At 43.8% G+C, this 25,434-nt stretch overlaps 1 protein-coding gene across 1 annotated transcript; it reads right to left on the reverse strand.

Annotated features, from left to right (window-relative positions):
• Nucleotides 1–1,377: 1,377 nt before the first annotated feature.
• On the reverse strand, nt 1,378–23,234 carry otud4 (OTU deubiquitinase 4). Its single transcript, XM_085392530.1, has 21 exons — nt 22,829–23,234; nt 22,345–22,428; nt 18,848–18,898; nt 18,719–18,765; nt 16,734–16,806; nt 16,378–16,459; nt 14,341–14,503; nt 13,957–14,008; nt 13,783–13,879; nt 11,691–11,755; nt 11,473–11,573; nt 11,288–11,388; nt 11,045–11,210; nt 10,693–10,825; nt 9,500–9,571; nt 6,916–7,594; nt 5,537–6,187; nt 4,929–4,969; nt 3,864–4,530; nt 3,682–3,758; nt 1,378–3,148 (listed from the first exon to the last, which is right to left on the reverse strand). Exons 1-21 carry the CDS (start codon nt 22,967–22,969, stop codon nt 2,723–2,725), a joined length of 3,969 nt encoding a protein of 1,322 aa, XP_085248656.1. The 5' UTR covers nt 22,970–23,234; the 3' UTR covers nt 1,378–2,722.
• Nucleotides 23,235–25,434: the final 2,200 nt, after the last annotated feature.

Consider the following 25,434-nt stretch of genomic DNA (forward strand, 5'->3'; position numbering starts at 1 on the left):
CCACAAACGCTTTGTGACAATGGGAAGGAAAAACTCTTTTAACAGGAAGAGACCAGCAGGCTTGGGGAGGGACAGCCATCTGCTGTGACCATTTGGGGGTGAGGAGAGGAACAGAGTGACAACTATTCAGACTGTGCTAGACACCCACACGCAATTTAGATTCACTAGTTAACCAAACCAGAGTACCCAGACACACCCCAGGATTTGAGCCTTGTTGGTGTGAGGCAGCAGTGCTAACTGCAGACACCTAGGAGCTGAAATATGGTTTAAAAGCATTTTCATGAACTCTACACCCTTTAGATCAGAGGTGATCAATCAATTCTACAAAGGGGCCACATGAGAAGCTGGGACTGTTGTGGAGGGCCTCACCAATAAGTTTTTTGTTTTTTTGATAGTTGCAATTTACGGACGTTCCCTAAACACATCACGTTTTAGTCACGGAGAAAGGGCAGCTATAAATAAACAACTAGTGTATGCCTGTTACTGCACATGGTGTGCAGAGACCGTCATGTTTGTTTCATGTTAACCGGATGATGTTATGATACATATCATCCTGCTTCCACTGGGTGGCGCTGTAACTGTGACCTGTTATTGGCATGTTGAGGTCTCCAGAGTAGAGATTAAACAATGTGTGGGGTTATTTCAGCGTTTATTGTGACGGCATGCAGTCAGTGGCCTCAGGGTGGATTCAAAGCAGGCCTCTGAGTTAGCCTTGTGGCAGACAGAGAAAAGGAAATGGTAATGTTTGCGGTGACTTCCTCCTTGACTTATCACTGTCACAAGAATTTCAGAAAACTTGGCATTGAGGTTATGGTCACTGAGATTTTTAGTATGAAACTCCTACGTTCCCTTGTTCTCAAGTTGAGCCTGCCCAAAAGTGACATTGAGCTAAGCTTTTCAAAACAAGGTAGTTAATCAGAGATTTCATTGCATCATTTAAAAACTGCACATTGTACTTACTCATGTTATCTTTGTCTAATAATAAAGTTTGATGACCTGAATCAGTTCTTCACGGCACTTCACTGAAGTTTGTTGTGCATTGCAATAGTTACTACGATATGCTAATAATATGCTAAAAGATTCTGAAATTTTATTCACCCAAAAATCAACCAACAGCTCCAGAGGCAGCATCTGAGCCAAAGGTTTATTTATTTAACCACACAGAAAATCAAATCCAAACAGCACGTTATTGTTCTATACAGCAGTGTTTCTCCGAGCACAGAGAAGTAAACTCAGCAAACATAAGGCACTGGATCTGAGGTTAGACGACCAGAAACCAGCAGACGGACCTGAAAGAAAAATGTCCAAGCACAACTCACAGTGACCAACAGCCTGATGGGCGCTAACAGCAGCAGCAGTTCTTACACTCCTTTCCAGCCCGCTCCCCTTGGCTTTTTGCTCCCCCCGCACTGATCCACTGAGCTCCCAGTATTAACAACATAAAAAACAAACACGACAAATTTATCTTTGACTCATCAGAGGAAGACTTCTGTAAATAATTTTAGAGAGAGGAGCAGACAGAGCGCTTTGTGTCTGTGCTTACCTTAGCATAGAGACATGGGCACAAACAGCTAGGCGAGCACGCCCATTTAAAGCTTGTTACTGTATGCAAAAACTGAATCTGGGGATTGGCGGGCTCACCTGTGCTAAGCTAGCTAGCTGTGTGTAAAAACTAAAGTGGGAAAAAATTTGGTTTAACTTATTAGATGTTATCTATATACAAAAATGCTAACTTTCTCCCGACAGTCATGGCTTTTCCCACTGCTTTGTGCTCAACTAACTAGCATGATGTAAAAAATAGGAGTGGAAAGATTTTTTTTTTTTAAAAAAAACATATGGTTTTAAGAGAGTTACTAAAAGATTGATTTATATAGGAAATAGGAAAATGCTACTTTATACCTCAAGTTTTTTTTGCTAAGCTAGCTAACAAGCTTTGCTAAGCTGTGCTAAATAACTATATGTACAAGTGAGAGTATGGTTTTATGAAAGTTTTTTTTTTTATAGATCATAGAAAATTATACTTTACAGTCATAACTGATTTCCCGCTGCTAGCATTAAACTGTGATAATAGAAATAGAGGGGAGAGTATGGTTTTAAGAGAGTTACTAAAATGTATTTATATAGCAATGGTAATTTATGCCTTTTTTACTATATATCTTTATGAAATGAGTATTGTTCTATGCCAGTGTCATTAGATTGAGTAGCATTTTGCTACATTAAAAAAAACAAAGTCTTCGCTGATTTTCCGTTGCTTTATGCTAAGCTAAGCTAAACTGCCACAGACATGAAAGCGTTTCCTCTCAGGCAAGAAAGCTAATAAACATATTTCCCAAAATCTCAAACACAACCAGTAAAGAAACCCATACATTCATCATGTCAACACAGTGGGTAACTTTTTTAAATCATTCACAATCCTCGTAAACAAACTTTGAGCTCGACATTCATTGAATCCATTCGTCTGAGTGATAAGAAATAGTGCTAACATGCTATGCTAATGCACTTAAAAGAAAAGAGGAGGATAGTGTTTATGTTTTGATACAAAGCAATAAGCTTGTTGATTTAGAGGCAGCAAAACACAAATGGAGTTTTAGATTTTCCGACTCGGGTCCACACTGCATTTCCATGGCTGCCGGTCTACACCAATCAGATCTCCAGAAAAAAGCAAAAGAAAGAAAGAAAGAAAAAATCACCACCTGTGTCCTCTTCTCTCATTGGCTCAGAGCTAATACCGTTTCTCGCGAGCCCATCCCATGTGGGCAGGGTTAGGCTGAATATAGTTATACCCTACCCCCATATCTCTTTCCTGTCTACTCCTGTACACGTCCCTGGTTGGATCGTAGCCACCCCTTCCTCTGCCTCCTCTCCCTCCTCTTCCTCTGTAGGGCCTCCTCTGCCCTCTGTAGTTTGGCACCATCGTTTTAAACCCCTCCACCTCCTCCCAGTCATCCTCCGTGCTGCAGCCCACAGAATGATTGTCCGTCATGGTGACAGGCTTCATGTAGCTGCCCCTCTGGCTCTGTTCATACACGTTGGTGGCATGGACTGGTTTCCGGGGACGGTATTGCGACGGAGAGCCGGGGCTGCTGCTGCTGCCTTTCATAGCTCCCATGGAGATGTCCTTAAAGTGCGGATCAGAAAGCAGAGCAACCTGAGAGCGAGACAGAAGGAGGTCCTGTTACAAGAGGATATGATGCAGCATGACTTTCAAAATAAAACACCTAGTAATAAAAAGCTACCAGGACGCTCTGGAATGTCAGACTTTCTCTAATAAAAGCCACAGGGTAGAGAAATTTAACTGGTTTCTTTAAACACTCAGATTTACATACTAAGAGCCAGTTAGTTAACAGGATGTTAAAGGATGGGTTTTAGTGGGGGGGGGGGATCTCAATTGATGGGATCTCAATTTCTTAAGATCTCATCAAGATTATTTGACGTAACAACTTTTAAAACAAATCACTTTGTTATGAAAAGCTACCAGGGAGTTCAGAAATGTGACACATTATGGAAACTGTCAGATTTCCATAATAAAAGCCAACACCTGCTTACAGGAAATTGAAGGATGCCTTTCAGTGATCTTTTAAAGATAAAAGCCACTTCTAACTACTTATTAGATATTAGTTTCAAAATCAAAACCCGAAGTTAATTTGATTAGGTTATCAAGTTGCTCAGAAATATACGTACTATGGGCATGTCGTTAAGTGGCGGATCCACCAGGAGCACTGCTCGTGGCAAACTCTCCCCCGGATCTCTCTTGAAGCCTATCAGGAAAACAAAATGAATTAAAAAATTTTCCACCTGACAGTTAAAAGAAAGCCATAACACTTTGAAATGTAAGGACTTCATCTCCCAGAATTCCTGCTTACTATAATTGGATGGGACCATCACTGATCGGTTACTGTTGGTAGTGGGAATGTTAGACGCAGCGGCGCTCTCCAGAGGACTGGAGATGTGGATGTTCCCGTGGCCAGGCATCGTGTCCCCGTTGATTGCCTGAAGCTGGTGCTGCTGCATCGCCCCCTGGCTCACCTGGAGCTCCTGGTGGGTGGATGCAGTTTGATATGCCAGAGAGGAGGGGCTGTACGGACCCATGGCTGTGGGGTACACCGGGACCCCCGCGCCCTGATTTGGGTGGTAACCCTGAGATGAAGGCGAGGGACCCGAGTACGGTGGAGGTGGGGAAAGATACCCAACTGAGTAGCTTGGGTTTCGTGCAGGCATCTGTTGCCATGGCATCCTGGGGGGTTGTGGCTGGGTGATGGGGTACCTGGCCTGGTTGAAGGAGGGTTCAGCCGGACCGGGGGGCTCATCGAGCGCAGCCTGGTTGTCATATTGAGAGGGCACCGGTGCTACAGTGGGAGGGTACTGGTGAGGCGGATAGCCCTCCTGCGGGTTGGTGGGGGTGTTGCTGGGGGTGTTAGAGGGAAGGCACTGTGGGGACGGGGAACGGGAAGATGGCTTGGGCTGCATGGCATGGGCCTGCTGCAGGGGGACGAGGTACAGGTATGGTGGGTATATGGGCATGGAGTAGGCCTGTAGAGGAAGAGAGCAGAGGCAGGACTCAGCATCAGCCCCTCGTTATTTTACTTAAAAGTGCATCAAAAATAACTTTTATTTTAACAAAATTAAAGTACATCTTGTAGTGCTTGGCATTATTTTTACATAATTTACCACATTAAAATCTGTGTAAACAATACCTGTTGCTAGGCAACTGGGCATGCTGCATCAGAAGTCATTGTTTACGTGGTTGTATTTTTTTGTTTTTATTCCAAATGTTCCCAAAATACAGCACACGATGAATCAACTTGTTAACAGGAAATGTGAGATGATGGGCTTTTACTTTAACACAACTCTCAATCCTCTTCTCCAAACCTGGTCTGTGTCTTGTGGGTGTGCGTTTGTGTGTCTGTTGGTCCAGGCTTACGTCTTACCTTAACGCCCAAGTTAAAGAAAAACCTCAAGATGTTGACGTCTGAGGAGAAAAACAAAAAACACAAGGATACAAAATCCTGATCAGATATCTCTTTCATGGTGTTGCTCACTGCGCTGACACATCGCAGCCTCTACTTTTGCTCCATGAAAACACTGACCATTAACATACAAAACTCATCTCTAGTCTATTTCAGCTGCTTCGTCTCACAGGGAAGCACCAGCATGTTCTTTATGTCTGACCCTGCCTGTATGGTGGCCTTCGTGCACATCTGTGAGTATTTTCTTTGCCTAAATGGGTCAAAAGCAGTTTTTGTGGAAGGACAGGTGTTTCCCGCTGAGGGAGTCCGTGTAGGACATCCAGTGCTGATTAAACTAAAGCATGTGGATATTTTCTCATGTTTTCAAATCTGCTGAAACACTTCTGTCATGCCTAATTTTTTTCATTATTTCGTTTTACTTTGACAGTCAGCACCGTCTTTGAATATAGAGCTGTGAGTCTCAGAGCACGACACAGGCATGGCTCTGATGGCTGATCTGATTGTTCAGTTTTCTATGGCGACAGTTGACGTGGTTATTTATCATCTTAGGACTCTTTGGTGTGGCTCACCTGTGGGCAGGTCGTCCCCGGACTTGTTGGAAGAAAGGTTTGGAGTCGCAGCTATCTCGCCTCTCTCTCCCTGGGGGAATCCGGGATAAAGGAGGTCCTGGTAGAGCTGGGACATCTGCTGCAGGGGGACGGGTCCGGGGAGGGGCTGAGGAGGAGCAGTATGAGGGGGGTGAGGTGGGGATAGCTTCTCGGAGGCAGGTGGAGCTTGAGACTCAGGTGCAGACTGGTGCTGTTGTGGTGGGGCTTCGGTTTGGGTCTGGGGAACAATGGTGGAGGCAGAGAGAGAAAGGGAGGGATGTGGGACCTGGGAAGGGTGAGGAGCCTGGGCGGGGGGGTGGGGAAGGGAGGCCTGGGGGTAGGAAGCCACAGGAGTGGGATAAGAGGTCTGAATGTGGGGCTGGAGGTCAGTCTGAGGCAGGACAGGCGCCTCTGTGCCAGACTGCGGCTGATCCTGGGGCTCGCTCAGCATCATGGGTGGGCCCATGATTTGTGGTAGAGAAGCCTGACTTTCAGTCTGGATTTGGGGTAAAGAAGACTCTGCTTGTTCCTCAGCTGAGGGCACAGAGACCTGGGTCTGGACCTCAGGTGGAGGAATTTCACTTTGGAAAGCCTGAGATGCCATCAGAGGGCCTCCAGTATTTGGTAAAGAATCTGAAAGAAAGAGAGAAGACATGAAGACCAAAGTAAATTACTGACGTGCCAGCTGCTGATACATTTACCAATTATCTGCCTAAAAAAAATACAAAACAGTCAAAATTAAGCACAAACTAAGGGGTGAGAACAAATATCTTTCAATTAAACTTCAAATATATTTGTTGTCTGTTAATCACGTTACTGATTTTCACTTTATGTTTATTAAAATCTCGCTGAAAACTGAAAAACAATCTTCAATTTCCCAACAACAGAAATAAACCTGTTACAGCACAGTACAAAAATCCTTTGGATCATTTCACCCTTCAGAACAACTCTACCTCTATTTTCTTCTTTCATACGTCACCTGCTGGAGTTTTATAAAGGCTTACAGTTGAGAATTATAAGGGGTGTGGCCACTTTCACTGTTAGCTGGGTACTAGCCCCAAAAAGCCTAGCCCCACTGGCTATAGCCATCATTTAAATTGTTTACTACTAAACACCCAGAGCCTGAACCACCTGAGCAACCCCAAAAATGCTGGAATGGTAATAAACAAAGCTCTTATTTTGAAAGGCGCATCTGATTCAAAAGGATTTTAACCCCCAAAATAAACTTAAAAATAGTTTTTACTGGTTTAAACTGAAAGTCTGCTACTCTGTGTCAGTCTGGGGATATCTGTGTATTTACTTCTGTGGACAGCCTGCACTCTAAACTGTGACACGAGCCTGAAACTGAACAGATTTCTTACTTGTGGTTGGAGGTGGAGCAGGTGGAGCCTCCCGGACTTCAGCTGAAGGATGAATTAAGGAGGAGGAGGAGGGTGGAGTCTGAGAGCGGAGGAGAGAAGTGATAGGTGGAGAGGAGCGGGCGGCGGGGAAGCCTGGTGCAGCTGTGGGTGGGGAAGCAATGGGAGTGATGAAAGTGGGAGGAGGAACTGAGGAGGAAGGAGGAGGAGAGGTGGTTGGCTTAGGAAGATGAACAGATGCAGGGGGGAGTTTAGAGGATGAGGAGGAGGTGGGTGAAGCTGCGGGGAGAACGGGGGTGCTGTAGGAGAAGGCAGATGATGGGACAGAGGGAGGCAGCGGTGCTTCGCCTTTTGGAGAAGGTTTAGCAGCAGGAGGAGCAGCAGGAGGAGGAGGAGAGCCCGGCGCAGCAGTGGCTGAGGCGTAGGAAGGTGTGTTTGTTTTAGCAGCCGGAGCTACAGAAGTGAGTGGCAGGCTGACAGAGGGGCTCGCATTTGGCATCAAGGCCTTGACAAAATTCAGCCCCGAGGGGGTGGAGTCAGAAGGTTTAGCAGCAGGAAGGGCGGGGCTGGTCATGGTGTCAGGTGTAGTGGTTGTAGAGGTTGCTGTAAGAGGTGGGGTGGAGGGTGTGGGTTTGTCCAGGGCAGAAGGAGACGGAGCTCTGACATCTTCAACGGGGCTCTTCTGTAAAAGGACAGAGCAGCAGCGATCAGACTCCAGGTTTTAAATTCCAGACGGTCCCTGAAGGTCTCAGGTAACATTTCAACGACCAAATGCACAGAAAAAAAACAGCTGCTCAGCTTCTGGGGTCAGGTGGAAACTTCAGATTTGATAGATCATATATGGAGTGACCACATTCTTCATAGAGCTTCCTTACTGAAGTCCCAGGTACGAAGCAAACTAGAACTCGTGCACTCATAGGCTTTTTCTCATTTTCAGAGGTTTTTTACCGATTTAAAAATCACCTCATGGTCTCGCTCTCACATCGTTTCTCGTTGGAACGATTGCCGTCTCTCTTAAAGAGCATGGCAGCACAGCTTATGTTACATCTGAACAAAGTCAGCGCGGTGGTGGAGCGATGATGATTTGGGCACCAGTCATTGAGTCATACATGAAGCCATCTTTATACAAAAGTGTTCTGTGTAAATGTAGGCCCCCGTCAGCTGTCTGACACACAAACACTGTCATGCAACAGGACGATGGTCCAAGCCAAATTACAACCGAATGGCTAAAAAAACGAAGCAACCATGAAGTCCATGGAGGGCTGTGGTGAAAACTTAAGAGCTTTGCATAAATTACCATCTGTAAACCTCAATGACTGGAAGCAACGTTGTAAAGACATCAGGTCAAAACTGGTCCACAGTGATGTGAGGGAAGGACAGTCTCAAAGAACGTTTGTCCTACAAGCTCCTGAATGCTGTGACGTACGTAGTTTTCAGAGGACGGCAAACGCCTCACGAGCTGACAGCGTGCGATTAGTTATTTTAATTTATTTTAACTTATGTTTTGTATTCATCTTCTGTTTTATTGTTGTTAGTTTCTAAGTATTTTAGTTTTTATTCAGCAATGTAATTTTCCTACAAAGCTTCCTGATAGGCTTTTTAATTTGATTTTCTTTATTAGCATTTCATCTCATTTTCTAATTGTTCTCAATTTAATTTCATGTACTCTAATTCTACTTGCAGGCCTTTCCATTTTAATTTAATTTCTTTGATGTTTTGTGTTTTTAATTTGAGTTTCGTGTCACTGCTGATTATTTTGTTTCATCCCTTTTTCTTCTGTCAGTCGTCTGTGTGAAAGGTGCTTTACAAATAAAGTTAGCATCAGTGTATCACTGAGCCTCGGCACCAGGATGCTTTTAACTTTAAATGCAGATCGTTGCATTAAACCTCCTAAATGAAGACAGGAATGTTCACCGGCTGCTCCCATTAACAGTCATGTACGCACTAACTGAGCAGGCGAAATCATTCACAGCTGAATGTGAACAATGTCACATATCATGCGGTGCCTTTTTGTGCTGGTGATTAATGTTAGGGTGTTTAGTCTGTTTAAATCAAACTCTGGTTAGTTTTCCCCTTTTGACGAGGCTGTGCAGATGTGAACACTGTACAGAGAACACAACCTCCAAAGTACAGTTCACAACGAACACAGCGGTTCGTTTATGGTGTGAACGCGATCCAAACCAACTACTATAAGCTTGAGCTACAGCACGCCCCGTAAGCTTGTGTTCTTTTGTATTCTCTGCTGGAAGGTCCTACAGATGTGCAGCGGTCTGTGCGGGATACCAACTAGCTGGGAAATGAATCAATTCTCCATTTTCTCACACAGCATCTTCTTCCTGTATTTACTTTAGTTGCTTCCACACCAGACGCATCAGGCCAATGAGCAGACTGAAATGCTCTCACGTAGTTTGTAGTGATGCATTCTGGTCCGCTTGGACTTCGCTGTGTGCAAACAAACGAAACTGCGAGGGAAAAGCTGCAAGTTTACAAACTCATCAGCTGATTCGGACCAGAGGAAATGGCCCTGAGAGCGTTTCTGCATCATAACATGTCTCCCTGTTTGTGTCCGTTTGTGGTCTGAACTCACCGTCTTGTTCCTCTGAGATCGCTTCTTCTCTCCTTTCCTCTTCCCTCCCTCTCCCTGCGTCCCCGGCTGAGACTGAGGGGAGAAAAACAAACATTAGAAACATTAAAAACTAAAAAACATCTGCTGAACAAGAAACAGCGTGAGCATGATGAATTAAATCCAAACTCTCATCCTTCCCGGAGCGTCGTGTATCAGCCTCTGAGGAACATTTTCAGACTTTTACATGTCCTAACAGCGAGCCTGGAGCTCATTAAACATTTTTACCATATGGGCCACTTGCTGTGTGTTTTCTCTGTATCCCATCAATGCACTATTCCCCGAGTCCACATCAATACTTCGACATAGAAACACAACACTGAGGAAAATGAAGGAGAGGAAACGAAGCAGTGAAAATAGTGTCTGTAAATGTGAGTAACACTCCTGTCTGGCAGTCAGAGGTGAGCGAGGTAGAAAATAAACATAAAACTCTCAGTAAACTACGACACGGCGCCTGCAGGCTCCTCGACAGGTCAGAATCCATGTCGGCTTCTGTTTCTCCAGCTTACAGATGAGTTTCCACCTCTTGCTTGCTTCTGTAGGAGACTTTGATTTGTTCTGCTCCTGTTGAAGTTTTCAGTAACCACCAGCGGCCATGTTTAGCAACACGCTGCATCAGCGCAAACAAAAACAAGACGCTGCTGGTATTTACAAAGAGAGCACAGTGACACGATCACGTGAGAGGCACTGACCCCGTTTCATGTGCATGTCTGGGTCTGCTTTTCTCTGTAGGCTCCTCTTGTTGGTGTTTTTAATATTGTTCACATGTGTAACACAGCAAAGCCAGAGCTGACAGGAGGAGCAGAAGCAGTGAAGAAAAGAAAAACGGGAAAAAAAACAGGAGAAAAATAAAAGTGTGGAGGAGAATATTTGCAACACACAGTTTTTCTGCTAACTCTACTATTTAATGTAATTAAAACAAAGAAAGAAAAAAGTCTCATGTCTCATCTTTTTGTTCTCGATATTAAAACGTCTGCGTTCAGCCGTAAAACTGAACACCTCTCTGCGCTGTCTGGGAATAGTCAGTGAATCTGGCCCCAGATGTTTAAACATCAGCTCGCTGCCTTTCTAAAAGGGTTCAAACCGGCCGACCCAGCCTCAGCAGGACGTTCAGGTTTATCTGCACCTATCATGAAATCAGCCTCATGTGAACTCACGCCCAGTGCGGGGAAGCTGTGCTCGTCTCTGAGCTGGATCTCCACCAACGCCACGTTCCTCTCCTCCTCCTCTTTGGCCAATCGCTGCTCCTCTGTCAGGCCGAACGCCACCTCCGCCGCACCCACAGACTTCCTGTAGAAAGACACAGAAATGCAGAAGAACTTTATTTAATCCAAAGAGCAACAACAGCAGCGTAAAATGAAAAGAACTACAAAATAAATAAACTAATAATCGAGCTCAAAATGATATTTATGCTTTATATAAACCATAGAGGAAGATTATGAAGGAGGGGTTCAGTGATCGTGTCATTGTGTGATCCAGCACTGATGTATACAAACAGAGATGACACACCTGCTGGTTTTGGCCCCGCCCTGCTCCTCTACATTGGCCTGCGGGGGCCAGGAGTGCTGCTTCAGCGTGCGGCCCCCTGAGCCCGGCGCCGCTGCCTGAGAACCAGAGGACGACGATGGCCCGACGGACTTCCCCCTTCCTCGGCCTCTCCCCCGCTCCTCCCACTCTGAAGGAGAAAGAGAGTTTCCACAGACTGCACTCATGCAATAAACCTGTAACATACGTGTGCGCGCACGTGTTCACCTCCTCCGTGCCCGTTGCTGAGCCTCTTGTCACGGTTGCCCACCTTGCTCCACCCGCTGTCATCACTGGGAGGGCGGACACTCCACAAAGGCACCACCTGCCTTAAAACACACATAACAAGATTTGTCACGTCTGTGCAACCTCCACGACACTGAGCGTGTGTGCGTGCTGTTAGTGCGACCTACTTCCTGCCCAGATCTTCTATGTAAACGGTCACTGGCTGGTTATTGGCCGGCACCTCCTTGATGACGGCGCTGTAGAGCCGATTGGTTCCCTCGAGACGAACCTGCAGGTGACGCACAAACAGCGTGAAACATGCACTCGAGGAGGATCACACACACACACACACACACACACACACACACACACACACACACACACACACACACACACACACACACACCTGGCAGCGGTCTCCTACAGTGAACTGCATCCCAGCAGCGATGCAGTAATCCAGCTTCTGTTGGGCTAAAAGAAAAAAATAAAATAAAATGTGAAACATTCACTTTTAACTTTTGTTAAAAATGATTTTCTGATCACTTTGAGTCCAAAAAGTGTTCAGAGTTCCCCTTCAGATCTTTTATCCCCAGCCTGACGTCTGTTTTCAATCTTCCTACAAAATCCAAAAACAGGGCTGATTGTCACACTTTCAGCTTCTGCACCACCTGCTACGCTGCCACTGTTTTGCATATTTAAACACAGGTTATCACATCCAGCTGCTGCTGCCTGCCACCAACAGCTGTGTCCAGCTAAGTGGAGCAGTGGTCCTCCGCTTTAACGATCAGGCTGGGCACAGACGTCCCGCCTCATCGACAAGCCGGGACGGCGCTCAGAGCCAGTACCAGTCATTCTCTTAGTAGATGTTAAAATTGTACACAGCCTCAACACTTCTGCCCTCTGACCTCATCAGGATTCATGCCTCGTTCTCGCATTATTGCAGTCACAAACTCAGGTGTCCACCTCACCTGCAGGTCCACTGGGGTTATGACCTGATCAGTTACGGCCAAGAGGTAAAAATGTAGTTGACATCGAGCCCCGACGTGCCGTGAGGAATATGAACTCTTGTTGGCAAAGAAATAATTTCAGAGAGCCGGCTGACCCGGACTTGTTGCCAAATGCAGCGCTCTGATTGGTCAGATCTGTTTATTCGTGTTTGAAAAAAAGATTACAAAATGGTTTGAAAAAATAAAAGCCTCAAATCTGCCCAGTGAAGTGATGCAGTCAGCGTTAACAGCTGTAGTTAAGATCAGGCGAGTCTGACTAATTTTACATGTTCGACATGTGAAGGAGTTTAGTTTATATTATATAATCACTGATGTACGAAGGACGCCATCCAAAAGTCAGTAGAGGATCAAAGCCGTGAATGACAGCTTTGATAAACCGTGTCAGCATAACTGGCGCTTCACAGCAGGTTCATAGCCTTGGGAACATCCCAACAGAATCCCATTGGTGTGCAGAGAGTTCAATACAAAGTCCATAACTGCAAGTTGTCCCAAACGTTCAACTCTGTAAAGCGTCCACATTGAACATTACAGTCTGACGATCAGCGGGCAGTTTGAAGCAGCCCCGAAAGAAAACCAAGCCCAAGACGACAAATCTCAACAGTGAGTCTGCGCTGCTATTTGAAGTCTGAGTTAGTTTAATGAATATAAAACTGTCTCCTTTGAGTCTATATTTATACGTAATGTGATTGTGACCTCTGCAGCTGACAGGGTTTCCCAGCATTTATCCAGCACCACAGTAACACCTGAGAAACCTGAAGCACTTCCTGTGGTTTCAGTGGGAGCTTACCACACATTACCAGCACTCACTCAGGTGTGATGCACCAGCACAGATACACATCATGCACTCCCAGCATATTTCTAACAGTGGCGTGCCTGCAACACCACAGGAACCAGTGTCTCCTCTCTCTGCTCACATCGGTTTGCTCTCAGCTCAGCCAAATTCCCAACTAAACGATCCTCGCATTTGCTTTTGTCAGACCACTGTAGGAAATAGTACCACCAACATGGCCGGTTATAACCGATGCAAACCAGCCTTTACTTTTAAGCAGTGTTCTGGTCTGCTCGTCTTCAGTCACCCGTCCAAGCAGCCGGACGTTCTTATAACTTATGAAAGTGTTCTTGACCCATACGTGACCATCAGACTGCTGCTTACACCACTCACATCTTTAATGTGCTGCATACCACACATCCCTCCAGCCCACGCACATGTGTAAACACAAGAATGTGTATTTAAATTTTACTTAGTTTTTAAACTCGTGTTGCTCTAGTTATTTTTATCCTGTGAAAATGTTCAACAAACATGTTTCATCGTAACGTTGACCTCGCGTGAACTTACACACGACAAACTGATAGTGAAGCAGGTCGTTTCTTTGGACATCGCCCTGGGATCTGACTACTTTTAGACGCATGCTTTGTTTTTCTGTGTGTGTGTGTGTGTGTGTGTGTGTGTGTGTGTGTGTGTGTGTGTGTGTGTGTGTGTGTGTGTGTCACCTCTCTTGGACTTGTGCCAGACATCGTACTCCACATTTCTGAGCAATGTCGGGTTCAAAGATCGCCTCACCCTCTGAGGCAGCCCACGCCCACGGCCCTGTTACACACACACACACTTCAGTGACAGTACTACCCTGTGTGGTTGTTATAAAACATGTGTTTTATGAATGTTACCCTGTAGCTTTGGTTGTGCTTTGTGGAGGTAGGGCTGGTTCCATTTTCCACCCTGAGCCACAAAAACAGACATCATGAGATTATTAAAGCCTTAAAGTTTTACTGTGTTTGATAAAAGGAGCTGAGAACACTTACAAAGGAAACAAAGTGTCAATATGTCCAAATAAGTAGGTAATCAGTTTTTAGTATACAAAAGTAAATCAATAACGATGAGGAAGTAAACAAAACCAGCAGCCTGTGAATTCACTGCCAGTAAATAAAAATGAAGTGTGAGTGCTCGTTTACTAAAAATCAGGCACAAGGTGCTGGATTTTGACTCATTTCCCTTCACAGTAAAAGTTATCATGCAGGTGAATAAACCGCTGCTTGATGCCAGTTTCCTACCACAGCGCCTCGTCTACATCCAGGTCGGAGTCGTCGCTGCTGGGGCAGGCGGGCATGCAGTCGTCGCTCAGGAGGTCGGCGGGTCGGCCGATCCGCTGACAGGAACCCAAATAGCTGCGGTCCACCTTAAACACGCCTTCGTACAGCAGCTCGTACAGGACGGCTGCAGGAGAATCACACAGAGACTCGGGATGAGGGTTTTTCTGGGGTTTGCTGCCGTGTTCGTGTGAATCACAGGAGGTCTAATTATAGCCTGAAGTCTAACTTTTGATAAGAGGCGAGACAGAAATTCAATATTTGAACCAAGAAAAAAAAAAAAGTGAGTGAATGGGTAACCCACGCTCTGTGGGCTCATCCAGTTTCATTAAACTGTAATCACTGACTTACTGTCTTTGCAGGCTGCATTTAAGTGGATGGATTGATTATGATGAACAATCACATAATAATACAAGACTGTCATGTTGGGCGAGCCTCGACTTTGACTGCCACCTTTTTAACAAAGCATCAGACCCCTGCTGTGGGCCTGTATGAAGAATAGCCTGTAGTCTCTTTTCCACTGGCATCTACTTGGCTTCACTCTACTTTGTTTCAGTCGTTTTCTATTACAACTGAGCGAAACCTCAATGTAGGCGAAGCAGTTACAGCAAGGCAGCCCGAAGCCCCACAAGCTCTTTGTACGCGACACAAACACAACAATGGAGGGCATCGGGGTGCAGGTATACCTGCTGCTCGGCCCATGTGGCGATTAGCTGGTATTATCCGGTACCTACTCAGCCAGGGTTTCACTCCGAAAATGTGACGTCAAAAGACAGAATGTCACTGATTGGCCAAGAAGTGAAAACACCACGTGAGTCACGAGCGTAACGCCTTCACAAGAATTTTTGAAACCCGACGATGAGGAAGACGGCTGCACCACAACATCGTGGTCCAGCAACAAGGTGGGTTTTAGCAGCAGGCGTACCATCACCCTGACGTCCTCCATTGCTGTGTTGTGTTTCTGTCGCACACAAATGACGTCAGGGGAGTTTCGGGCTGCCATGTTGAACTATGTTTGAGCTGGTACTCAGTGAGACACGCTGGGTGGATGTGGGCCACGACCCCACTCTACACCCCTACAAGGTTTCACCACTTTTAGAGATATCGTGTTCACAGACAGAACGCTACATGAAAAACTTGACCTTCACATCAGAGGTAACAAATACGTTTGATAGACGATCCCGAGGTGAAGATTTAAGGGGGAAAGTGATACGAGGGCTCAGGCAGTAAAGCATCTACCAACCAGAAGATCGAAAGATCAGTCTGTTCCTTTGGTCCAAGTATCCTGAACCCCCACGTTTTGACTGTGTTGTAATGTTAGATAGTGCTGCATGAATGTGTGTCTGTGACAGGGTGAGTGAAGTGAATCTAGTTTGTAGTACAGAAAACGTTCTGAGTCAGCAGACACCTGCGAGCTGCTCACAGACTGAGTTTAACTTCTGTGTTTATGCTGCAAAGTGTCAGTTTAGTCGGGTCGCTGGACTTCAGAAACTTACACTACAGGAAACACTACAAGCTTACGTTACATCAAATTAACGGGCAGTAATTAGACGACAGCTACTGTTAGAGATGTCAAACAGAGACATCAGTGTTAAACGCTGGACACACAGCAGCATGAATCAGAGGCTCTGCAGGCTCTCCTGTGATTGTTCACCTTTAGCAGAGTTAAGACAAAACCAGTTTGAGCAGCGTGGTTAATGACTCACGCTGCTCCTCTTGCACACTGACTAAGAAGTGTTATGAAGACTTGAGCTGAAAGGGTTTCCTCGGAGTGCCGCAGCCTTACACTGACTATGTGGTGTTTGGTTTATAATGTGGTCTCTGTTCTCTCATTTTCTCTGCCGAGTGCCCACATTTTGATTGATGTTCTCATCTGTTTGTTATGAATTCACTGAGACTTCTCTTCAGTGATGATTACCCTCCCTGAGAGGATCTGCAGGATCAGTTAAACTCTTTTCCGCTCTCCTTGTTTTACAAACAAATGAAATCACAGACACTCACACTGGCAGAGTGCGGTGTTCTTGATCCGGCTGATGGGATAAACGCTGTCATAGTGATTCCCGTTCAGGAAGCACAGCTGCACCTGTAGAGGCAAACAAACGGTTCGGCTTCAGTAAATAAAAGAGTGGAAACTGAAGCGAGAAGAGCCTGAAAGGCTTCGGGGATGAACCGATCTTTTTTTCCTGCTTTAAAATGTCCGGTAAAGACAAAATAACAAGCTGTGTCGTTTGAAAAATCGCCGTTAGCGTCTCAAAGCTTCCGCCTGACAGCTTGGTGTATTTTCTGAAAGTTTTCCTCCGACAGGAAATGCAAATCGTGTCTCTAACTAAACGCTCGGCCGAACGCGTCCACCTCACCTTGTCCTTGAAGTTGTTGCCTGTGATGTTGACGGCTGGCTTGCCGGGCTCCTGGAAGATCAGAAAATCCCTCCTGCAGGAAGAGATCAAAAGAGACGAAGAGAGAGAGAGGAGAGGATGAAATGAGATGACGAAGCTTTGGTGACTCATCGTTTTCACCATCTGATGCTAAACTCGGGGGCAGGAACGCAGATTCCTCCAACTATAAATGAGGACGAGCTTCCGCACGTTTGGACCCAGAGAGCCAAAGCTGTCACACCTGGGATGATTTCACCGCCACCTCGGGATGCTGCTTCATATCTGACTGAGATGCCCTTTAAAGCCTAACTCAGGGTTTAAGTGTTGCCGTGTCGACAGACTGATGGTCGTTGCCGACCTGTTAAGACCCCCGAGCCTCGTTCACACACATTTCACAAGCAGATCATCGTCAAACTCCGTGAACGTCTCAGACTGTGCGTCCAAACAAAAGGTGAAGGTCTGGGTGTCTTAGAAAACTTAAATGCACATCTTTAAACTAAATAAAAAGAAACGTTATTTGTCTCATTACGTGCAGTTTCCCAAAACAGCTGGCAGCGCTGCCTCAAAGGGAAAATCTTTGGTGACTTCCTTCTTCAGTTATTTTCAGAAAACTTGACCTTTGACCTTGAGGTCACCAAGATCCAAACTCGTCCAAGACTTGTCGTGACAACAATACCCCATCAGTCTTTTACAGCTAAGGGGTAAAAACCCAAACATAATCCATCTATTCTCTTCTGCTCATTTGCGTCCAGGTCATGGGGGCAGAAGATTTTCATCAAGTTTAGCTTCAAAACCTTCTAAAGTAAATGTGGCGCCTCTTTACAGCCACAGACAACGAGTTACGACCATTTTCATCAAAATCATCTGAGCGGTGGCAGTACAGTGTCACTAGGATCATTGCACACATCGTTATCGGCGCCTAGAAACTGCACTGCCATATTATCAAAAACACCTCACACGGCATTGGTCCTCTGCTCAAAACCTGCACCAATGAAACTGGAGGAAGAACTGAGCAGCACACACTCAAAAAGACTAGTTTGAAACCTGGATGCTGACAGAGGTGATTTTAGCTTTTAGTAACAAAACAAAACATAAATGTCTCATAAACGAGTGATTATTGTTACTATGTGAATAAAATATCCAAGTATCACATTTGCACTGGCCACTATATTAGATACACCTTGTTAGTGCCAGACTGGACCTGTTTGCCTTAATTCTTCGTGGCAGAGGTTTAAAAGGCTGCTGGAAACATTCCTGTGGTTTCAGTGACACAACAGCATCACACAGTTAGTGTAAATCTCTGCTTCTACCACGTCCTAAAGGTCCTCTGTTGGATGTCTGGTGACTGTGGAGGCCAGTGAGTATAATAAACTGGTTCAAGAAACCAGTACTGGGAGCTGGGAGGAGTGACACCCAGTGTGGGCCTCTGCTGCTTCATGGTTTAATGTGTTGTGCATTCAGAGATGCTCTTCTGCATACCTTGGTTGGAATATGAGTGCTTATTTGGGTTACTGTTGCCTTCCTATCAGCATTCTGCTCTTAAATCTGACATAAACAAGGCGTTCTCTGCATAATCTGTCAGTTTTGAATTATTCTCTGTAAACCACAGAGATGGTTGTCGGGGAAAATCCCAGCAGATCAGCAGTCTCTGAACTACTCAGACGAACAACCACGCTACGCTCAAAGTCACTGAAATCACTGTTCTTCCTCATTCTGATGCTCAGACTGAACTTCAGCAGGTCGTCTTCACCATTTCTCCACACATAAACAGAGCTGCTTTCATGTGATTGGCTGATTAGACATTTGTGTTAACGAGCATTTAAATAGGTATACTTAATGAAGTGGCCAGTGAGCGTAAAGCTTTATTATCCACAGTGAATAAAGCTCAAACACTGTGGGAACTCCCACTAGGCTTTCTGTCGAGTTAAAGTGCAGCTCTCTGTTCAGAGACCTCTGATCTCACTCACTTGTACATGGCGGCCAGCGCGTTGATCTCCACCTCTCCCACCCATTGCTGGAAAACAGAGAAACTTTATGAGCTTTCATATTAAAATGACCCAGCATGTGAGAACAATAAGAGCGTGTGGTGTTTTTACCTGTGGATCCTGAAGCTTGCACAGGTAATCCTCAAAGTCACCTTCAATAAACTGCAAAACAAAAACAGCAGTGACTTTTTTAGGCAATTTTCTTCCTCAGTTCTCCCAAAAAAACAAAAACATGATGTGTGAGGCTGAAAACAAAGCCAAAATAAAACCGCCACTTCCTCTAAAGGATACGCGAGTCTGTCCCCACAGACTCCAGTGTTACCATGTTTAACTCTGCAGCAGAAATAAACATGTTTACAGCCGACCAGGCCACACAAAACCTAAAACACCGCAGTCAGAGGTAACTAAATTTAGACGTTTAGCCAATGACATGCTGTCGAAAGATATTTTTAACCTCCTAGGACCTGGCGTCCACGTATGTGGACATCACATTTTGGGTTATTTAGACCAAAATACTCAATTTTGCTCTACAAGGACCTGATATCCACTTACGAGGACATTATACTGCCACTGTCCTTTAAATGAATATCCTCATATGTGGATCTAATTTTTCTTAGAAACAAAAATTTGGTAAAAAGAAAAAAATCTGGTAATTCTTTGTTTTTACATTCATCGGGCCCCAATGTGCCCAAATATCAAAGAGAAATTAAAAATGCATGCTGTGGAAGAGTTCAGGTCTTAGGAGGTTAAAAATGAATTTAGAAAAAAAAAAAATCTATCAGACTGTACTCCCTCCATCAAGATATTTAAGAAGTAAGCAAGTGAAAAACAAACAAACACACACAAGAAATTATTTAAAAGTTTTTTGAAATGCGACCTAAAACATTTCCACTCCTCCAGGAAGTGAAGGCAGCAACATGACAGGTGGAGCTTTAATGCTGTTGATCCACCTCTATGCCCCATTCTGACAGCAGCTCACAGCTCCTGCTCTGCCAGCTGCCCAAAGGGCACCCTGGGAAATGTAGTAAAGCCCTGCAGCAGAGCGAGTTTATCACCACTTAAAAACAACACCAGCAGCAGCTTTTGCTTTCATTTCCTCTCATGTGTCACTCAGGGAGTGAAAACCCGCAGAGTCACTCAACCGTGATCTGTGATTCACAGAAGAGTAAATCGACTCCTCGACAGCAGTTTGAGGGTCCAAAAACAGCCAAAAATCTGCTCAGACAGGAAACGTTTGAGCCTTTTCTGTCTCACATTTGGTGTGAACTCACTAACTTTCAGTTCTCAGCTGTTGAAAACAAAAACAAGACATTTAAAAAAAATAAAACATGGTAATTTATATTATTTATCGACGAAACGAGCAGGATCATGATTACGTGCAGCTCATGCATTAAAACAAGACCGAAAGCTCGAGCTTTCACACGTTTTCTGCTATAAATAGAGAAGTTGCGGCTTGTGTGAGAGGCAAAAGCAGCTTCTTTTCTCAATGTTAGGCCACAGGGTGACGTCACTAAAGAGAATAAAGCTAAACTAAACAAACAAAAAGAAAAAAAATTTAAATTCTCTCATGTTTTTACTTGTCTTACTTTACAGACTTATGATTAACTCGACTGCAATTGAATAACAGCTCGGTCCGGCTCTTTAAGAGGAAACGCAAACCCTAAAAATACCAGAACTATTAACTTTGCTCAGCGTCGTCATATTTGTCAAAACAAACAGTGTCGGGAGGCTTCGGTACATCTGCTTATTGAGACTCGGGACACATTTGTTTTGATTTATTGTGAAGTCCCCGACAACCACCAGCCACACCATCGTGAAGATAAATTACAACTGAACGTCTCTGAATAGTGAAAAAAACATTAACTAAACTGAGATACATTAAAACAACCTCTCAGTTACAATAACAGGTTACAGATGGAGAATGCAAGCACATGCTTAGTGAAAATTACTTCTAAATATAAGTTCAAATTCTCAGTGCTGAGCAGACATGGTGTAAGCACCTGTTACATCTACATTTATTATTCATGTAATTTATTAGTTCGAAGCCTCAGAGCTCATAGAGGGGATGTTTACACCTCCCAGGATTAATTAACACACGGGTGGGACAAAACCGAGCCGCCTCGTTGAAGTATATATATAATGTTTAACAATCACCTTTGTTTGAATGCTGTGTGTAATCAGTACGAACGGGTCACCAGCTGAATTTATACTCACTGGCCACTTCATTAGGTACACCTGTCAGCCGGTCACATGACAGCAGCTCAGTGCATTCAGGCAAGTACACTGGTCAAGATGACCTGCTGAAGTTCAGTCTGAGCCCAGGGATTGGGAGGAAAGTGGATTCAAGTGACTTTGAACGCACATGGTTGTTGGTCTGAGTATTTTAGAAGCTGCTGATCTGCTGGGATTTTTCAGCACAACCATCTCTGTGGTTTCAAGGTCCGAAAAAAACAAAAACAAAAACGGAAAATATCCAGTGAGCGCAGGTCTCTTGGTAAAAATGCCTTGACGATGTCATGGACAGCCTGCTTCATGTTGATAGGAAGGCGACAGCAACTCAAATGACACCCTTAATACCAAGGCATGCAGAAGAGCATCTCTGTATGCAGAACACATGAAACCATACCGAGCACACACTCCTGTCAGCTAAGAGCAGGAAACTGAGGCTACAATTAACACAGGCTCGCCAAAAACGGTCAACAGAGGACTGGAGAAATATCACCTGATCTAATGCGAGTCTTGATTTCTGCTGCAACATTTAGATAGTGGGTTCAGAATATTTTCTCAACACTTTTCCTCCACAGATCTCAATCCAGTAGAGCACCTTTGTGATGCGGTTGAGCAGGAAATCAGCATGATGCCATCACATCAACATGAACCAAAATCTCTGAAGAATGTTTCCTGCTCCTTGTTGAATCTGTGCCACAAAGTATTAAAGCAGGTCTGACAGCAAAAGGGCATCCAACCCTGTACTACCAAATAAAGCAGCCGGTAAGTGTATACATGGGTATCTGTACAGATAAAGAACTGAAATTGTCCGTAATGTACAAAAATATACACAGTGTCCAACCTATATGATACACTGACTCTAAATTATGTGTTTTTTGATGTCTTTTCATAGGTATGAGTGCAGTTATTGAAGTTTTACCCTTTAACTTTCACTTCAGTTTCCAGGGCATTTGCATGTTTCAGTTTAGTTTGACTAGTTTCAGTGTTCGTTGTAGTCGTTTTTTATCATCATCGTGTGAACAGATTTAAGAAGTTCACAAAAGATATTACAATAAAAATAAAATATCTCACGACACATGGACATCCCAGTGTCAATGAACATCAACACCAAAGCCTCCCGATGACTACTGGGTTGACAAATTTGCTTAAACCAATAAACCTGTTTATTATTTCCCTTTAGTTACTTTTCAAACCACACAATATGGTTTCAGTTTCTTTTTAACACAAATTTCTCCTCCTTTCTATGAATTCTAATTCAGTAAATAAAAAATACTCCCTGGCAGCTATTTTTTTTTACCACAAATCTACTTTCTAGTTCGAAAAGTAAAACCACTTTGCTCTCCCATGATGTTGTTTTATTTTGGTGACACTGTACATACCGCCTCATAGGTGTCTCTGTTCTGCTTCAGAAACTCCACACACTTCGCCCTGACTTTAGTATGAAGGCTTTGGCAATGCAGCACCTACACAGGAGGGGTCAAAGGTCAACAATAAACACAAACAGACATACTTAATATCAATATTCTCACATATATTGTGGAAATATTACATTTACAATTCGTTAAGAAGTTGTAAACAGCTGACCTTTGCAGTCAGAAGCCTAGCAGAGACACTTTTGGGTAAACAAGCCGGAAGTACGATTTAAAAAAGCCACAATTAAATTTTTTTTCATCATTTAAAGTTTATTCATTTGTAGATGTAGGTCTGAGTCTACGCTGAAACCAGAGTTTGTGGGCATAACTTTTGTTCGGCTAACATTAGGACATCGCAGCTGCACACCAAACAGACCAAGCCCAGCTTCTCACCTGTGCTAAGCTAAAAACTTACTTAACGTTAGCATTTTCTGTAGTTTTCCCGTTTTACCTGCTCGGCGACAGCCCGAAACAAACAGGACCCGTCTTTGGCTATCTTCTTCCGATGCAAACCGATCGATTTCAAGTAGTCATCCATTAATTTCTCGACACCCCTCTCGTCAATACTCTGCATGCTTCCGCCGCCGTCCATGCTAGCAGGGTGCTAGCCGCTAAAGATACCTGCGTGTTTTGGACGTCAAGCGGGGCGAAACTTTGCGCTAAAAGTTGTCAATATCGCCACCAAAAAGAGTTACATAACGACATCTACGAACTAAAATGAGTTAGCGTCAGCGGTGACAGCGTCCAGTTTCGTTTTCCTGGAAGCCCGGTTCATCCCGCTGAAAGAATCCCAGCTTCAGAAAGTGAAAGTCAACTTTAGCTCTCACGGTTAGCACGCAGGCTAACAGCTAACAACACGCCCCCTTCACTGTCAAACTTGAACGGAACAGATTCTACAAAGTAAAAGCCTCCATTTGTCAATAACACTCGATTAATTCATCGCGAAATTAACTCTAAGACTCCTCGGTGTATAAAATTCGTTACTGAAGTGATGAATTTAATAATAGTACATTAGTACAACATAATAAAAAGTTCTGTTCGCAGGTTTTCTGACATAATTCATCATAAAACAAAGACTTCCACAGTTGCTATCAAAATAAAAGGATACAGGATACATTTATGGAAACATAAAAAATAATTTAAAAAAATAAACAAGCTCAATAAAAACCAATGAAATAAAACAAAAATGGATAATAATAATACATTTAATTAAATCATTAAAATTTAAATATAAATAAAACCTCTTTTTTTATAAATTCAAAGGAAAACGGAGTCTTTCAGAGTCACATTTTATTTTATTACTGGACTAGGTTCAGCTTACTTATGTCTTAAGTACTTGAGTCATCTATCCTTAGGTGGATTCACTGACTGTATACAAAACGCAGAATTAAGAACACACAAAGGCTTCACATCGTCTTGCGTATAATTTAATTTAATTAAACTTTGAACAATGAGGTGATAAAATTACATAATTTAAAAAAAAAAAAAACCAAAAAAAAAACCGTGAAGGTATTTTTAAATGTAACTGAGACGGGTGGGTAAGATTATGACAACGTTTTAGAGCCTTTAATTGATTTATCGTTTTTACAAAGAAAGATATATAAGAGCCTACAATTATTTAGTTTCAAACTCTTCTTATGAAAAAAGAGAAAGCTATTAGCAATAAATAAATAAATAAATAAATAAACAAAATACTCATATGAAAATGAGTTATTTCATCCTGTTCGATTTAAATTAAAAGCTGTCTTTTCCTTTATAGAACCATTTTTGTTGTGTTGTATTCAGCTTTCTCCAGGGCGTTTTACAGTCATATTTTATCTATGTATTTATCTATGACCTGAACCAAATGTAAAATGTGCAGATCTCAGCAGCTCAGCATAGTCTTAATAAAGTATATAGAAATAGCAGGAAGCGCCTCGGTCACCTGACTCTTTCTTTTCTTTCTCTCAGTCCTTTTGAGTCCCCCTTTCACTTTTTCAACCGTCAGCGGTTCTTCATCTCTTCCTGTGACTCGCTGTGGTATCGATTTCACTCCAGTAGAGCGCTCGGAGAGAGGCTGCATGTTGACTGAACACAGTGTTCATGACTGTGCCTGCAGATCGCCATTCCAGCCCAAGGATGCCTCTTATCTAGGCATGCATTAATTTAAAAGCCATGTTAACAATAAGCATTCTAGTTAATGCTAGCCACAGTGCATGCTGTAGGTGCTCAACTCCACCAGCCAGCGGGGGACACCATATCTCCAACCTCTCAGGCTTAGCAGGAATCCCAGTTAGTACATTAAAGCCTTGCATATTTACCGTTAGGAGTCTATCCCAGCAACCACAGGGTGAGAGGCAGGATACAAACTGGACAAGTGTAACACAGAAATACAGACAACCATTCACACCATTTAAACTAAACCCACTAACTGCATGTCTTTGGACCGTGGGAAGAAGCCGGAGTACTTGGAGAGAACCCACGCAAACACGGGGAGAACATGCGAACTCCACGCGGAAAGGCCACGTGGTCAAATGGAACTCACAACCTTCTTGCTGTGAGGCAAAAGTACTTCTGAAAATATACATTTTTGAAAAATGGTCCATCAACCCACTTTCAAGCCTTTTTGTTTCCAGTGAAATGTTCAAACTTTGTACCATAAAACTTTCGTGCAAAGAAAAAGGAAATGATCAAGCAGAAAACTAGCTGGTTTGAAACAAAAGATGGGACCAGAGCCAAGACTTTACTACCAAAAACAGCAGTTCAGTTCACCTAACAGCCACTTGAGGCTGCCTGCAACAGCGAGTCACTCCCCACTGACTCCCATGTTAGGATGTGTAACTTTAGAGCAGAAATAAACATGTTTACAGCCTGACACGAACAACAGTTTCGGTCTCCATAAATTAATAAAACTGTGCAGGTGATTCATGTTTTTTATCACTTCTAAAGCATTATGTGACTAATGTTCTGGCATGTCAGAAAGCAGAGTCTTTATCTGTGACATGTCCTGAATGGCTTGATGTTATTTTCATGTGTTTTCTCGGCATATTTAAGTCAGACATTAATTTAGTTATAGGC

Source organism: Rhamphochromis longiceps, linkage group LG3 (genome assembly GCF_057381845.1).
Source record: "Rhamphochromis longiceps isolate RC_006_pf linkage group LG3, R_longiceps_female_GT1.1, whole genome shotgun sequence".
Classification (NCBI taxonomy): Eukaryota; Metazoa; Chordata; class Actinopteri; order Cichliformes; family Cichlidae; genus Rhamphochromis; species Rhamphochromis longiceps.